Source organism: Bos indicus x Bos taurus, chromosome 24 (genome assembly GCF_003369695.1).
Source record: "Bos indicus x Bos taurus breed Angus x Brahman F1 hybrid chromosome 24, Bos_hybrid_MaternalHap_v2.0, whole genome shotgun sequence".
Classification (NCBI taxonomy): domain Eukaryota; kingdom Metazoa; phylum Chordata; class Mammalia; order Artiodactyla; family Bovidae; genus Bos; species Bos indicus x Bos taurus.
The window spans coordinates 21,156,398-21,171,911 of record NC_040099.1 but is presented as its reverse complement, the minus strand read 5'-3'; the positions used below and the strand labels follow the sequence as shown (position 1 = coordinate 21,171,911).

At 38.7% G+C, this 15,514-nt stretch overlaps 1 protein-coding gene across 1 annotated transcript in view; it reads left to right on the top strand.

Moving 5' to 3' along the window:
• The window catches only part of ELP2 (elongator acetyltransferase complex subunit 2), a 48,252-nt gene that overhangs the window by 30,731 nt on the left and 2,007 nt on the right, over positions 1-15,514 (top strand). Inside the window, exons 13-21 of the mRNA XM_027525818.1 lie at positions 1,572-1,760; positions 3,861-3,930; positions 4,449-4,538; positions 4,681-4,738; positions 5,325-5,397; positions 10,449-10,641; positions 12,764-12,885; positions 14,586-14,719; positions 15,223-15,336. Coding sequence (XP_027381619.1) covers positions 1,572-1,760; positions 3,861-3,930; positions 4,449-4,538; positions 4,681-4,738; positions 5,325-5,397; positions 10,449-10,641; positions 12,764-12,885; positions 14,586-14,719; positions 15,223-15,336 — 1,043 coding nt within the window. The remainder of the gene's footprint in view (positions 1-1,571; positions 1,761-3,860; positions 3,931-4,448; positions 4,539-4,680; positions 4,739-5,324; positions 5,398-10,448; positions 10,642-12,763; positions 12,886-14,585; positions 14,720-15,222; positions 15,337-15,514) is intronic.

Genomic DNA, 15,514 nt, shown 5'->3' with positions numbered 1-15,514 from the left:
GTCACGGGGGTATGGTATAGAGCATAAGGAATGTGGTCAGTAATGCTTTAATAACTTCACATGAGGACAGGTGGGTGGTTACTAGGTTTATTATGGTGACCGTTTTGTAATGTATTTAAATGTCAAGTCACTATGTTGTACACTGTGTTGAAACTAACATAATATTACATATTTCAACTGTATTTCAGTAAAAAAACAAATTTAAGCATGCATGTATTCTTTATAATTCAAACAATTCAAATGTTAGTTGCCAAATTGTGTTTACTTTAGTTCCACAAAAAAGTTCTCTTATACCTTGTAATTTCAGTTTTAATTCATTAGGAAACACTGTCAGATGTGCAGTAAAAGCTAATTTCTAATATCATATAGTGTCACTTAATAGTGGTTGAGCCCAGTGTTTGTTGAAGAAACCTTTCAGTCTTGGCCCTAAGCTTTCAAAAACCACAATAAAACTTTACCACTGATAAATCATTGAACTGAGCTATACTACAAAGTATACTCAGTTTCTGATAAAAATTCATGAAACTGACTGTGCTAATGAAATTGGCCATTGGCATTTCTGCTTTAGCAGCATTTTGGTAGATTAAAATTAAGAGAGAACATTGGGAGCACACTATAGTCAAGCAAAAAAGGCAAATGATTTTGGAGTGGTTTTCAGTGACTCTTGGTAATTTGCTACCAGTATGACTCAGTTGTTGTTTACTCATGATCCTTTAAAAAAAAAAATTTCGGTAAATCAGACTTTATCCAAAGTGTGAAATTCTGCCCTTTGAAAGACGCTATCAGGAAAATGAAAAGATGAGTCACAGGCTGGGAGAAAATATTTACAAAACACATATCTGATAAAGGATTTTTATCTAGAGTCTACAAAGAATTTTTTAGAACTCAGTAAAAACAAAAACAGACAATCCAGTAAAAAAGAGGAGCGGGGGGAATGGGGCAAAAGATATTTCTCTGAAGATGATGTATTAATGGAAAGTAAGAACAGGAAAAGATTTCAGTACCATTAGTCATTAGGGAATGCACGTTAAAGCTATAATGAGATACCATTACATCGCTGTTAGAATGATTAATGTTGAAAGGCTGACTTGCACAAGTGCTGATGAGGGTGTGGGCAGCTGGATCTTTCTTACACTGCTGGTGGGATTGTAAAATGTATAGGCACTTTGGGAAATAATTTGACAGTTTATTAAAAATTATACAATCATCATTCAATTATCATACCCATAGGAAGTGTTTACTCAAGAGAAATGGGAGCATATATTCATACAGAGACTTGTAATGAAAGTTCATGACTGTTTTCTCAGTAAGACAGCTGGAAACAACCCAGATATCTGAGTAGGTGAGTGGATCAGTAATTTGTGGTATAGCCATACAGAAGGAATACTACTTTTGTATGGCTATACCAAGAAAAAAGTATTGAACTGTACATAACAACATGGATGAATCTGCCCCATGGTCATATTTCCGTGGCATAATGAATGATTTTATGTCTGATACTTTGCTTGTTGAAAAGAATTCAGTTTTTGAAATGTGCGATCATTTTTTTTTTAATCTTTTTTGGCACCCAGGTGACTTGGCATGAAATTGCAAGGCCTCAGATACATGGATATGATCTTAAATGTTTGGCAATGATCAGTAGGTTTCAGTTTGTGTCTGGAGCAGATGAAAAAGTTCTTCGAGTATTTTCTGCACCTCGGAATTTTGTGGAAAATTTTTGTGCCATTACGGGTCAGTCAATGAATCACGTGCTTTGTGATGTGAGTATTCCCCTAAATGTTTTAACTAGATCTTGCCACTTCATATAACATTTTAAAGAAGTTTTACTTAAGACTGTAAATGGAGAGTATGGGTAGAAAGGAAGTCAAATCATTTTATCATTGGCTTGATAAATTTTTGTGTATACTGTACAGGCAGTAATTTAAATATTAGTATAATAAATTTTATAACAGGTAAGCCCAAGACACTGTTAAAGAATTAAAATATTAAATTAAGATACAAATACTATGTATATTCACTGTGTTTGGTAACTGTGATAAAACACAATAGGTTATATTTTCAAGGAGATTATCATCTCGATGTAGATTAGGGGTAGGGGGCAGTGGAGCTCATGTACTTAAAATTGTTAGATAAAACCAGTTAATTGCTGAATCTTGTGTTGGCTAAAGTAATAGTCATAGGAAGAAGTGTCACTGCAGTAATGAGAAAATGGGGCTTCATTTGAATTTTGAAAGGGGTGAGTTTTTATTAATGTTCATTTTTATCCTCTTTCTACAAAAGATTTGAGCACTTATAAAAATACATAGGTTAGAAAAATTAGCAAGTAACCAGTTTTGAAGGAAGGGAAAGCAAGTAGCCAGGTAGTTGCATTACACAGAAATGCATGTTATACAGTCCTTTGCAGTCCTTAGAATTGGGTCACAAATTTGCTTCTGAGCTTGAGAAGGGTAAGTACACTTTTAATAGGCAGAAGGAAGGCGAGAAAGGGAGCAGAGAAGTGGTCAGAGCTGCTTGAATGAAAAGTGTTACCAAGGGAAATGGAGAACTGGGGCAGGGTCTAATGGTAGAGGACCTGGGAGGCAGACACAGTTGAGACTCTGGCACTGACGACGGGTCCTGAACAGAGGAAGTGATGAAATGCGCTTTGTGGGGAAGAGTGATGTGGGAGCAGGATACCTTTGAGCTCAGAGACTTTGAAGGCAGGGACATTAGCATCAGTCTGGGAGAAAAACAGAATCGTTTTAAAAGAAATGTCCAGCTGCACTTCCTAGAGTGTCCCATGGACACCTCTGGCCACGGGCTGTCTTAGTTAGGCAAAGAGGAAAGATCCTATTACATAGTTCTAATGCTAATGGACAGAACAGGATCGAAAGAGGGGCCTGGATTGTGGTCATTAGACGGAGCATCGTGTGGAGGGCTGGCTGGTTTGAGGATCTAACAATTCTAGGGATTGAAATGTGGCAGTGGGATTTCATGAGAGGTTAGTCCCTGGTATATATTCAGTTCTGTGTCCCAAGATACAGGGATGCTGTAGACTGGAAAGCCGCTTGCTGCTTTTTAGATGTTTTTTTCCCCATGTTAAATATTGGGATATGTAGGAACGCCTCTTTTTTGCTGTTTTCCATGGTGTTTCATTTTCTTGGTTTCTAAAATGAAGCATCCTGTGTCTCCGGTAACCAGTGTTGGTGAGTTTAAATTCCCATTGCTCATGTTTGTGTTCAGTTCCATCAATACAAAGTTTAGATTTTAAGAGATGCTGTTAGCTTATGGACATGTGCCAATTTTGATGGTTAGTATTTGTTTCACTTGTAATAACTTAATTGATATGCAGCATATAAACAGATTATTGCCACTTTAAAGAGTACTCTGTTGAAAAGTTTTAAAATACTCAAAATTTTAAGTATGTTTAATGAAAATACTATGACTGTGGCTTCCTGGGAAACATGTTTGCATGAGCATCACTAGGGATGTACCCATGAGACTCTCTTGTAAATAAAGGTTCAGGCCTTCCATTTTCAGCCCACTCTTCGCTAGAAGCCATCACAGCGCTTTCCTTGTCAAACCCTGAAACTCACTGAACTGTGAGGGTTCAGTGATCTTGTGGATGAGAGATACCCAACTTTATGGATTGGGTGGGGGCTGGGGCTGGGGTTAGCTGGAGCCTGTCTGCTGGAGAATGAATGCTTAGCATTTCATCTCTTGGTTCAGAAAACGGAAGTCTGGGTAGATAACCTTCAGTGTAAGTGGTCTTTACACTGCTTCTCAGCATTAATGAGCATAGCATTTTTTTTTCCCCCTGCAGTGCCTGAAGTAACAGTATCTTTTAGCATTTAAGACATGTCTCACACTTTTTATTCCAGCAAGACGGTGATCTTCCAGAAGGAGCTACTGTCCCTGCTTTGGGATTATCCAATAAAGCTGTCTTTCAGGGTAAGACTGAGTTCATCTGAATTCGTCTCCAGAATTACTGAACCTATGGTACTTACCACCTAGTCACACGCTTGTATAACATGTACTAGTGTTCATTACAGGTGATTTCTCTTTTTATAAATCACAGTCCAGGCATCTCTGCTCTCTGTCAGATATTTCATGGTAACTGCTCTGTGTGCCCGTGCACACCCTGAAATAGGTGCCGCTTTTCAAAGTGTATTTCATGGAGCACTTACAACCACAGATACTAATGTGGGTTGCCTGAAAAATGCGTTCCATAGTTTATAAAAAGTTTGGGAGATATTCAGTCAAAGGAAAAGGAAGGAATTGTTATGAAATTGACCACAGTGCATATGGAAAATACCAGAGCAGTGGAAATACCCTTGGCTTTGCAATCACGTGAACACAGCGTTCCTTCCCTTGAAGTGCCACCACTTTCTCACTGGTGGCCTTAACATTGGGATGTGTGTAGGAGACATGGGACCACGTTCGTGATGTTGATGCTTCTTTTAAACTAGGAGATATGGCTTCTCAGCATTCTGATGAAGAGGAGCTGTTCAGTGGTTTCGAGTATCACCAGGTGGCCTTCCAACCCTCCTTACTTACTGGTAAGAAAAGGCAAAAGTATGGTTTACTAGAAACACTAGTACACATAGTGTGGCATGTGTCACTGCTGACCTCAATATGTGCTTCAGAATTCACTTGCTTGAAAATAGAAAAATTAACCGCAACACTGTAAATTTATTATAGAACCTCCCACTGAGGACCATCTGCTGCAAAACACTTTGTGGCCTGAAGTTCAAAAACTGTAAGTTAAACTATACTTAGCTGTTTGGTCTGATTCTATCCTAACTTGTGATATTTTTCCCCCCACAATTTGATTTTCTCCTTTGCTTTCCTCTTAGCCACATTCCCCCACCCCCAGATCTAAAGATCTCTTGGTAGCCTTCATAAGGGGTGAGAATCAAACTTTACTTAGATTTTTATAATGCTGTGTATTATAGTTCCTAGATTTGTTGGTTTTGGTTTTTTAAAGTAGAGAGGCATAGCACCATTTTTTTTTTTTTAAACTATTACTCTTTTTTTTTTCTACAGTGGTTCCCTATCCGAACCTTTCTGTGATTTGTTATTAATATTTATTATACTGACTGGCTAGGGGTGAAAACTTGTATTTAATTTAGTAGTTTGAATAAGTTATAGTATTGCTAGAAAGCTGTATTTTTCTCCACTCTCTGCTTTTACCCCAGATACTTCCCTTGACAGAAATGTTTCTTAAAAGAACTGTGTGTTAGCTAGAGAGATTAATGTTTTCACATTAAAAAATTTTGCAGCATGAGATATATAGATACATTTCCTAAAACAGAGGCCATCCATTTTTTCTTTTTGAATTTTAGATACGGACATGGCTATGAGATATTTTGTGTTGCTTGTAGCAGTTCACAGACTCTGCTTGCCTCAGCTTGTAAGGTAGGGCATGTTACTTTTCTGTTCTGCTTGGTCACAGGTTATTTCAATCAGGCTCCTGCAAGCTTAGTGATACAGGCAGAATTCGACATGAAAGGCCACAGGTGCCTGATTTTTCTGAATCTTGCTTTCTCTGCCTCTTTTGCATCTGTCTCTTCAAAAGCTTGCAGTTGCCTTTTAAATCTATCTCAGCTGCACATTTTTGTTTTTCAGTACTTGGCTTGAGCCGATTTATGCCCCTACTCAAAAACTATTTAATCAGATATCTGAAAATTAGACCTAAAAACGTGATAAAAATTTTTAGTAATGGGAGTCCTGGAGACACAGGGGAAGGCAAAACCCCGTGTGCATTCCATCTGACCATTTCTCGAGGCCACTCCGGGTGCTGACCTAAAGGAGTGGTGTCCCTTGGCCCATGCCATGGTGAGGCAGGGGGGCGGCCCGGGCAGCGAGTCACCAGTAGGTGGCGCTGCAGAATTGTGCACTTGAGACAGTGGCCTGGGGGAATGGCCTTGAACTTGCTCTTCAGTGTTTATATCCTGTGGAGGATTATGTGAAGGATCTGAGACCCACACATTCCTCTGAATTTCCGCAAATTATCTACTTGTTTTAAACAAGCAGATACATTTATTTACTTGTTTTAAGCATGATGGTAAGAACTGCCCATCTGGATGGCCACCTTTGGGTTTCTTTGTTTTTGGTTTTTTTTCTGTATGTTTGTTTTTTGTCTGTGCTCTTGCTGTGGCTTCTTGCTGTTTGCCTGTGTTGAGCTGAGGGTCATCCTAAGAAATAGTGTCATGCTCCTTTTCCCCCACCCTTCTTTGTTTATTGTCCTCTTTGTGAGGGTGGTCCTGAGAGTTCTTCTTTCTGTTAATACAGGGGCCTTTGGGTAGAATAGGGCATAATAGCAATAACAACTGTGCTTCTATTGAGCAAACTTTTTTGTGTCTTAGAGCACTGTTATTCATATAATTATTTTCTCCTTTTCAAGTTGGCTCACTTCTAACTATTCAAATCTTATGCCCAGTTCTTTATTGTATTGTTTTCTTATTACTGAATTTTGAAAAGTTCTGTATATACACTGGATACTCCTTTATCAGATATTTGCTATGTAGATAATTTTCCACAGTGGCTTGTCTTTTCCTTTTCTTAGTGTTTTTTCAGAGGGCAGAAGTTTATGTTTTGGTGAAGTCTAATTTATCACTTTTGTTCTGTGTTGAGTTTGTGCTTCTTGTGTAGAATCTTAAGTAATCTTCGCCTGACTCAAAAATCTTCTGCGTTATTAAGCATGTTTGCTGTGCATTATGACTCTAATTCTTTATCAGGTTGCAAAATCTCCCTACAGTTTCTAGTTTGCAGAGAGTTTTTTATCAAGAATGGATGTTAGATTTTGTCAAATTTTTTTCTTTGTTGGCATATCATATGTTTTTCCCTTTTAATTTATTAATATGATGAATTACATTGAATGATTTTTCAAATGATGAATCAGCTTTGCATTCCTGCTCATGATATATATGTATATACGTTTTAAAAAATTACTTTTTTTATTGAGGTGTAACTGACATATATAACATTGTGTTAGTTTCAGGTATACAGCATAATGATTCGACGTTTGTTTACATTGGGAAGTGATCCCCACAGTAAGTCTAGCTAACATCCATCATCATACATAGTTAGAAGAAAAAGTTTTTTCTTGTGCTGAGGACTTTTAAGATCTCAGCAACTTTCACACATGCAGTACAGTATTGATGATAATTGCTGTGCTGCACTGCGTCCCCCTAACTCAGTTATCTGTAGCTGGACGTTGGTACCTTTTGACTCTTCACCCATTTCACCCAGCCCTCAATCCTGGCTTCTGGATAGGTGTTAGTGCTGTTAAGTTTTCCTCTAAGTATTGCTTTTGATGCATTCTTCAAATTTTGGTATGTTGTGTTTTCATTTTCATTCAGTTAAAAATACTTTTTAATTTCCTTCATCTTTTATTTTTTAACTATAGGTTATTTTGAAATATATTAGCTTCCATATACTGAGTATTTTTAAGGTATCTTTCTGTTATTGATTTCTAATTTAATTTCATTTTGTTTGAAAAGTGTAGTATAGCTTCAATCATTTGAAATTTAATCTTGGTAAATTTCCATGTTGTCTTGGAGAAGGTAGATTCTGTTTCTGTTGGGTGGAGTGTTCTGAAAAATACGACTTACATTGGTTGACAGCATTACCATCTTTGCTCTTTCAGTTCTGTTGTGTGTGGCATTTTAAAATCTCTGACGACAACTGTAAACTTGTCTTTTAATCTTTGTAGTGCGTTCAGTTTGTACTCTGTGTTTTGAAGCTCTGTTGTTAGATCCTAAGCATTTATGATCATTATGTTCTCTTGATTAACTGATTAGTTTATTATTATGAAATGAAACTCTTGATTTCTGATAATAGTTTGTGCTCTGAAATCCACTCTGATGTTAATATAGCCACTCCAGCTTTCTTTCTTTTTTTTGGCCACACTGTGAGGCTTGCACCGTCTTAGTTCCCTGACCAGGGATTGAACCCATGCCCCCTGTAGTGAAAGCATGGAGTCCTTACCACTAGACGCCAGGAATTCCCCAGCTTTCTTTTGAGTAGTGCTTGAATTATGTGTCTTTTTTCATCATTTTACTTTTAAGTTATTTGTTAACTTTTATCTCAAGTGGATTTCTTGGAGGCAGCATAGAGTTGGATCTTTTTCTTGTCCTGATAATCTTTCATTTTAATAGGGGTGTTTATTAGACTATTTGAATTTAATGTAATAATTGATATTGTAGATTTACTTTATTATCTTGCCATTTGTTTTCTGTTTAATCCATGATTTTTGACCCATTTTACTTATTTTTGGTGAAGTAATTACTTTTTATAATTCCATTTCTTTTGTTTAGCAGATATAACTCTGTTGTGTTATTTTATTGGTTGTTTCACATTTTATAGTATGTGTCTTTAATTTACCACAGTTTAGCATCAAGTAATAGTGCACTGTTCATGAGAAAATAAGTATATTTTCATTTCCTCTATTTTGTGGTATTGTTTTTGTACATTTTGCTTCTTTACAGAAATCCCATGATACTATTATTTTTGCTTTAATAATCAATTATCCCTAAAGAGATTTAAATAATAAAAAATTTTTTCCATCAGATATAATTTTCCTTCTGCCTGCAGTATATTCCCCAACATTTTTTGTAATGTAGTTCTGCTGGTTAGGAATTTTTTGAGTTTTTGCTTGTCTGGAAAATATATATGTCTCCTTCATTTTTAAAGTGTACTTATGGTAGGTAAAGAATTGTTTGTTTTCCTTTCTGTACTTTAAAAATGTTGCTTTATTTTCTTCTGACTTGTGTTGCTTTGGATGAGAAGTCCAGTGTAATTTTTCTTTGTTACTCAATAATGGGATTTTTCCCCTCCGTGTACAATTTTTTGTTTATCACTGGTTTTAAACAATTTGATTGTTTTTGGTATAATTTTTTCTTATTTCTTGTGCTTGAGTTTTATTGAACTTCTTGGATCTTTCGGTTTATTGTTTTCATCAAATTTGAGGGCCATTAGCTTTTTAACTGGAGAAGGCAATGGCACCCGTCCAGTAGTCTTGCCTGGAAAATCCCATGGATGGAGGAGCCTGGTAGGCTGCAGTCCATGGGGTTGCAAAGAGTCGGACATGACTGAGCGATTTCATTTTCACTTTGCACTTTCACGCATTGGAGAAGGAAATGGCAACCCACTCCAGTGTTCTTGCCTGGAGAATCCCAGGGATGGGGGAGCCTGATGGGCTGCTGTCTATGGGATCACAGAGTCGGACACGACTGAAGCGACTTAGCAGCAGCTCTTTAAGTGTTTTTTCTTTTCATCCTTTTGCAGACCGTAGTTACACCTATATTTGGGTGGTTGTTGTTGTTATAGGGTTCAGTGATGTTCTTTTGTTTTTTTATTTTTTTCTACTCTATGATTCTTTTTGTTCCTTGGGGTAACTGTTCTTTGTTGCCAGACATCAAGTATTTTGAAGTGGCATTGTTTGATGCATTTTGTTTGATCTTTTAGTTTTTTTCATACAAGATAGTAAATCTGGTCCTTGTTACTTCGTATGGACCAGGAGTGAAAGTCTCTTAACTACTAATTACACAGTTAATGCAGAAATGTATTTTGTAAAAATACAATACATACTTGTAAAATTATATAAATACATACTTGAAAAAATAGTATGGCACTTCCTCAAAAAATTAAAATAGAACTATACCATATGATCCAGCAATTCTGCTTTTGGGTATTTATCCAAAGAGAACGAAAACATTAATTTATAAAGATAAATGTACCCTTGTGTTCATTGTAGCTTTATTTGCAATAGACAAGATATGGAAGCAGCCAAAGCGTCCACTGATAAAGGAATGACTAGGAAGGGGTGGTGTGTGTGCACACATGAATGTGCAGTATAACACAGCCATTAACAAAGAGTGAAGTCTTTCCATCTGTGGCACCATGGATAGACCTGGAGGGTGTTATGCTAAGTGAAATCAGTCAGTCAGCAGACAGAGAAAGACAAATACTAAATGATTTCATTTATATGGAATCCAAAAAAACAAAACAAATGGACAAACAAAACAGAAGCAGATTCGTTGATACAGGGAACAGACAGGGTGTTTTCAGGGTGCAGGTGGAGGGATGATGGAAATAGGGGTATAAGAGGTATAAACTTGGAGTTACAAAATAATTGACAGTTTCAAAATAAGTCACAGGGATGTAAGGTGCAGATAGGGAACACAGTCAATAACAAGGTAGAATATTGTATGTTAATTATAATTTTAAAAATTCTGATTCCACTGCCAGTGTCTAGTCATCATTTCTAATCCCAGTCTGTCTCTTCTCAGGGGTTACACCTGGTTATAGAATTTATAGTATCTTCTGAGAATTTGTGGTTTTTATTTATGCAGATACATGAAGAATACTGTAGAAGCAGTGTGTTACTTTAAAAAGTGGTTTTGTTTTCTTTTTTCCAGTTTATTTCACTCACATTGCTTTATTGTTTCATCTCTGTCCTACAGGCAGCCAAGAAAGAACATGCTGCTATCATTCTCTGGAACACTGCATCTTGGAAGCAGGTGCAGAATTTAATCTTCCATAGTTTGACTGTCACACAGATGGCCTTCTCTCCTGACGACAAGTTCTTACTAGCTGTTTCCAGAGATCGGACCTGGTCACTGTGGAAGAGGCAGGACACGATCCCGCCTGAGTTAGGTAAATGGCTCCTGGCTGGGAAGGGTACTAGTGAGACAGTTATGTCCATTTACTCACTTTGAGCAGCTGTTGGGTAAAGTGAAATGATAACAGAGTGAAGGCCAGAGTCTGGTTACTGGGAGTCTTTGAAAGTTTTTGAAATTTGAGGAAGACTTGACCTTCCTTGTAAGGATGATAATGTTTTCAGATATCTTGGTTAAAGAACCATAAAAATCTGTATGTACAAAATTTAGACTTTGCAGGTGGTTACAGAATGCCACCATAAAACCAAATAGATGATATATACCGAGGATTTTATGGGACAGGAATAATAATATACAGTTAAATTACCCACCTGTTTCACACTGATAATTTAGACATCCACTTGGCTTCCCTGGTGGTTCAGCTGGTAAAGAATCCACCTGCTATGTAGGAGACCCGGATTTGATCCCTGGGACCGGATGCCATGATCTTAGTTTTCTGAATGTTGAGTTGTAAGCCAACTTTTTCATTCTCCTCTTTGACTTTCATCAAGAAGCTCTTTAGTTCTTCTTCACTTTCTGCCATAAGGGTGGTGTCATCTGCATATCTGAGGTTATTGATATTTCTCCTGGCAATCTTGATTCCAGCTTGTGCTTCATCCAGTCCAGCATTTCTCATGATGTACTCTGCATATAAGTTAAATAAGCAGGGTGACAATATACAGCCTTGATGTGCTCCTTTCGTGGTTTGGAACCAGTCTGTTTTTCCATGTCCAGTTCTAACTGTTGCTTCTTGACCTGCATACAGATTTCTCAGGAGGCAGGTCAGGTGGTCTGGTATTCCCATCTCTTTCAGAATTTTCCATAGTTTGTTGTGGTCCACACAGTCAGAGGCTTTGGAATAGTCAATAAAGCAGTAGATGTTTTTCTGGAACTCTCTTGCTTTTTCCATGATCCAGCAGATGTTGGCAATTTGATTTCTGATTCTTTGATCTCTGCCTTTTCTAAATCCAGCTTGAACATCTGGAAGTTCACAGTTCATGTACAATTGAAGCCTGGCTAGGAGAATTTTGAGCATTACTTTCCTAGTCTGTGAGATGAGTGCAATTGTGCAGTAGTTTGAGCATTCTTTGGCATTGCTTTTCTTTGGGATTGGAATGAAAACCAACCTTTTTCAGTCCTGTGGCCACTGCTGAGTTTTCCAAATTTGCTGGCATATTAAGTATAGCACTTTCACAGCATCATCTTTTAGGATTTGAAATAGCTCAACTGGGATTCCATCATCTCCACTAGTTTTGTTTGTAGTGATGCTTCCTAAGGCCCACTTGACTTCACATTCCAGGATGTCTGGCTCTAGGTGATCACACCACTGTGATTATCTGGGTCATGGAGATCTTTTTTGTACAGTTCTTCTGTGTATTCTTGCCACCTCTTAATATCTTCTGCTTCTGTTAGGTCCATACCATTTCTGTCCTTTGTTGTGCCCATCTTTGCATGAAAAGGGGTAGCTCTAATTTTCTTAAAGAGATCTCTAGTCTTTCCCATTCTATTGTTTTCCTCTATTTCTTTGCATGGATCACTGAGGAAGGCCTTTTTATCTCTCCTTGCTATTCTTTGGAACTCTGCATTCAAATGGGTATATCTTTCCTTTTCTCCTTTGCCTTTAGCTTCGCTTCTTTTCACAGCTATTTGTAAGGCCGCCTCAGACAACCATTTTGCCTTTTTGCATTTCTTTTTCTTGGGGATAGTCTTGATCACATAGCCTTCTGTACAATGTCACGAACCTCCATCCATAGTTCTTCAGGCAGTTTATCAGATCTAATCCCTTGAATCTGTTTGTTTAGATCATACCTGAATAGTCAAGTAGTTTTCCCTACTTTCTTCAGTTTAACTCTGAATTTGGCAATAAGGAGTTCACATCAGTCACTCGAGAGTGACTAATCAGTATAATATCATTTCCTACTAGAAAAATAATTGTATGCTCATAGTCTTCTGGTGAGGGGTCTGCTCCCTGGCCTTGATCTGTTGTAAAAGACATCCATTTATGTGTATAAATTGATGACTAAATTACATGATTTATATGGCACTTAAACATAACTTTCTAATAAGGAAAAACCAGGTTTCTCCACTTTGAGAATAGTGCATAAATGTGTTTCTTTCAGATCCCGTCTTCAGCCTGTTTGCCTTCACTAACAAAGTCACTGCTGTGCACAGCAGGATTATTTGGTCTTGCGATTGGAGTCCTGATGGCAAGTATTTCTTCACTGGAAGTCGGGACAGAAAGGTAATTTTTTTTTTAACTTTGTATTTTTTCAAATGTAATATAATAATATTACAGGTATCTTTGGATTTAAAAAACACACATAATCCTAATTTTCTAATATGGTTTTTAAAAATCAGTTTATGTATTCCCTCCTGTGTTTTTTATATGCATACATAAAAAGACTTTTCTTACTTGTTAAATTCTATAAATATATGTCTCTGAAATATCAACTACAGAGGAGACTCTTCAGACTCATTACCAATATCAGATGGCCCCAGTGGGAGAAAAGTAGTAAATGAAAAGTGTTAAGAGTATCCATACTTTTCTTTTTCATACTTGTATGAATTTAAAATTCTGTGAATAACTGTTACCTTTTCATTCATTGGAGGAGGTGGGGTATGTGAGTGTGTGTGTCCCAAGTTTGAAAAAAGTCAGGTTAAGTGAGCTAGCAGTAGGTTCTTGGCCTTGCCCCTTGCCCTTGTTCCCTGGGAAATGTTTGCCTGGCCCAGTCTTGGCTCTGGTGTTCATGCTCTTTAAAACATCCACGGGATTGCAAAGAGTTGGACACGACTGAGCGACTAAACAACAACGTGGCAATAAAGAGAAGGTGGTTCGGTGGGTGAGGATGTTGATGGGGTGGGCTGGGGGGTTTGAATGGAAATTTTCATTCCCAATATATCTTTTGTTTTTTCTTACTATTAAAAATTCTATGTGTAACTGTGGTTAGAAATAAAAGTTATTTTAAAATGTTAAAAAAAAAATATCCTTTCCTTCTCTGCAGTTCCTGCAGACTAGAGGTCTGAGGCGCCCGAGTGCCTCCTTTCCGCTCCCGCCCTCTCAGTCCTAGCCGTGGTGTTCCTGAGCAGGGGACTGACACGGCATGTGCTCAGTGACACACACGTGTCGGCCTCTGACACGCCCTCTGTCAGCCCTTCGCTCCTCTCACTGGCCTACTCATGTCTTCCCGGGCGTTTATCTTCCTACTGTCTGCAAGCTGCTCAGGCAGCAGGTCTGCTTCCGTCCTCCACAGTCAGGCCCGGCAGCAGACGGTCCAGCTGTGACTCTCAGAGACAGGTCAAGGCTGAAACGGACGAAGCATCATCCGTCAGGCGGTCTCGGGAATGCCCTTCTGGTTGCCTGGGCAGAGCCTTCTGCTCAGAGTCTCTCTTTGGTCCTGAAGTTGCAGCTCTTGTCTGTTTCATGGCCCTCTCCATTTCTTTGTGACTGTTCACACCCCTTCGAGGCCTGAGCTTCCAGAAAAGCCTCATTTCTTAGATTAGTATCATCAAGGTTGGGGCCTCCAACCTTGATGAGAGAGCTGAGCTGATTCTCTGAGCTGGGCTGGGGTGTAGAGGGAGAGCCAAGGACTTGATTGGTTCCATACATTTTGAGGTAATTTCTTGGGGGAATGTGCAGGCACCTTGGTGGACCAAATCTCACTGGATCCAAACTGGTTTCCTGAGTATAAAGAGCAGGCCCCTAGGCAGGGACAGTCGACTTTGGCCCAGCACACTTGGGTAGTTGAGATCTCAGACTTGTATCTGCTACATGGTGGCTTCTCTGTGATGCTTGTAGTGCTCAGAAGTCCTGGATCACAAATGAAAATGACGAATTAAAAAATTTCAGAGTGTCACTTATGCCATCAAAACTCTCTAATGCATTGCCATTAACAGAAACCTTGCAGAGAGAAAGCGTTACAGAGTGTGATCTGTCTGTGCTAGGTGGTTGTCTGGGGTGAGTGTGACTCCAGCGATGACGCCGTCGAGCACAGCATCGGGCCCTGCTCCTCCGTCCTGGATGTGGGTGGAGCTGTGACCGCCGTCAGCGTCTGCCCGGTGCTTAACCTTTCCCAACGGTCAGTCTCTATGTGGGGGCTTCATCTCATGTTTCTTTAAGAGGACCACTTAGTTTCTCAATGTGTAGCCCTCTTATGCTTTTATCTGTGTGTTCTTTCAGCTTCCAAGTTAAATATTTTTTAAAATAATGCTTATGTTTCTCATAAGAATTTCTAAATTGATAGAACTTGATGGTATTTAGAGTGGTGAAATAGAGATGGGGAGTGTGGCTCAGAGGTTCTTATTTCACCAAATGGAAGACGGTGCTACTTTCTCTATAACGAGTATCTTTAGTATACTGAGGGCCCCACAGCCAGCCAGGGAAGCGCTGGCTCACGGGCCTTGCCCACCAGGGACAGAGGTAGAACTGTGCTCCCTCGATGGAGAGGCGGCTTCTCGAGTGCATAGCAGAGCAGCACACTGGATCCTGGGTCCAAACAGTCCTTCATCAGCCAGAGGTAGTCGGGAACCCTGAAGAAATTCATGCTAAATTAATCAGCCTTCACCTTTCTCTTAAAAACAGATATGTGGTTGCAGTAGGACTGGAGTGTGGAAAGATTTGCTTATACTCCTGGAAAAAGACCGATCAAGTTCCAGAAATAAACGACTGGATCCGCTGTGTAGAAACAAGTCAAAGGTATTTCTTTCTTGTTTTTGCTTCCACCAGATCAGATAGACATCGTTGAAGTCTTTCGCAATCTCATGCCTCATTTTCATGGAGAAGAACACAAATCCATTCCTGGCGCTTAACTCCAATTGGTACCTCTGAATTTTGTGGCACTCTCTTGAAATTGACATTTGTTACTATACTGCAC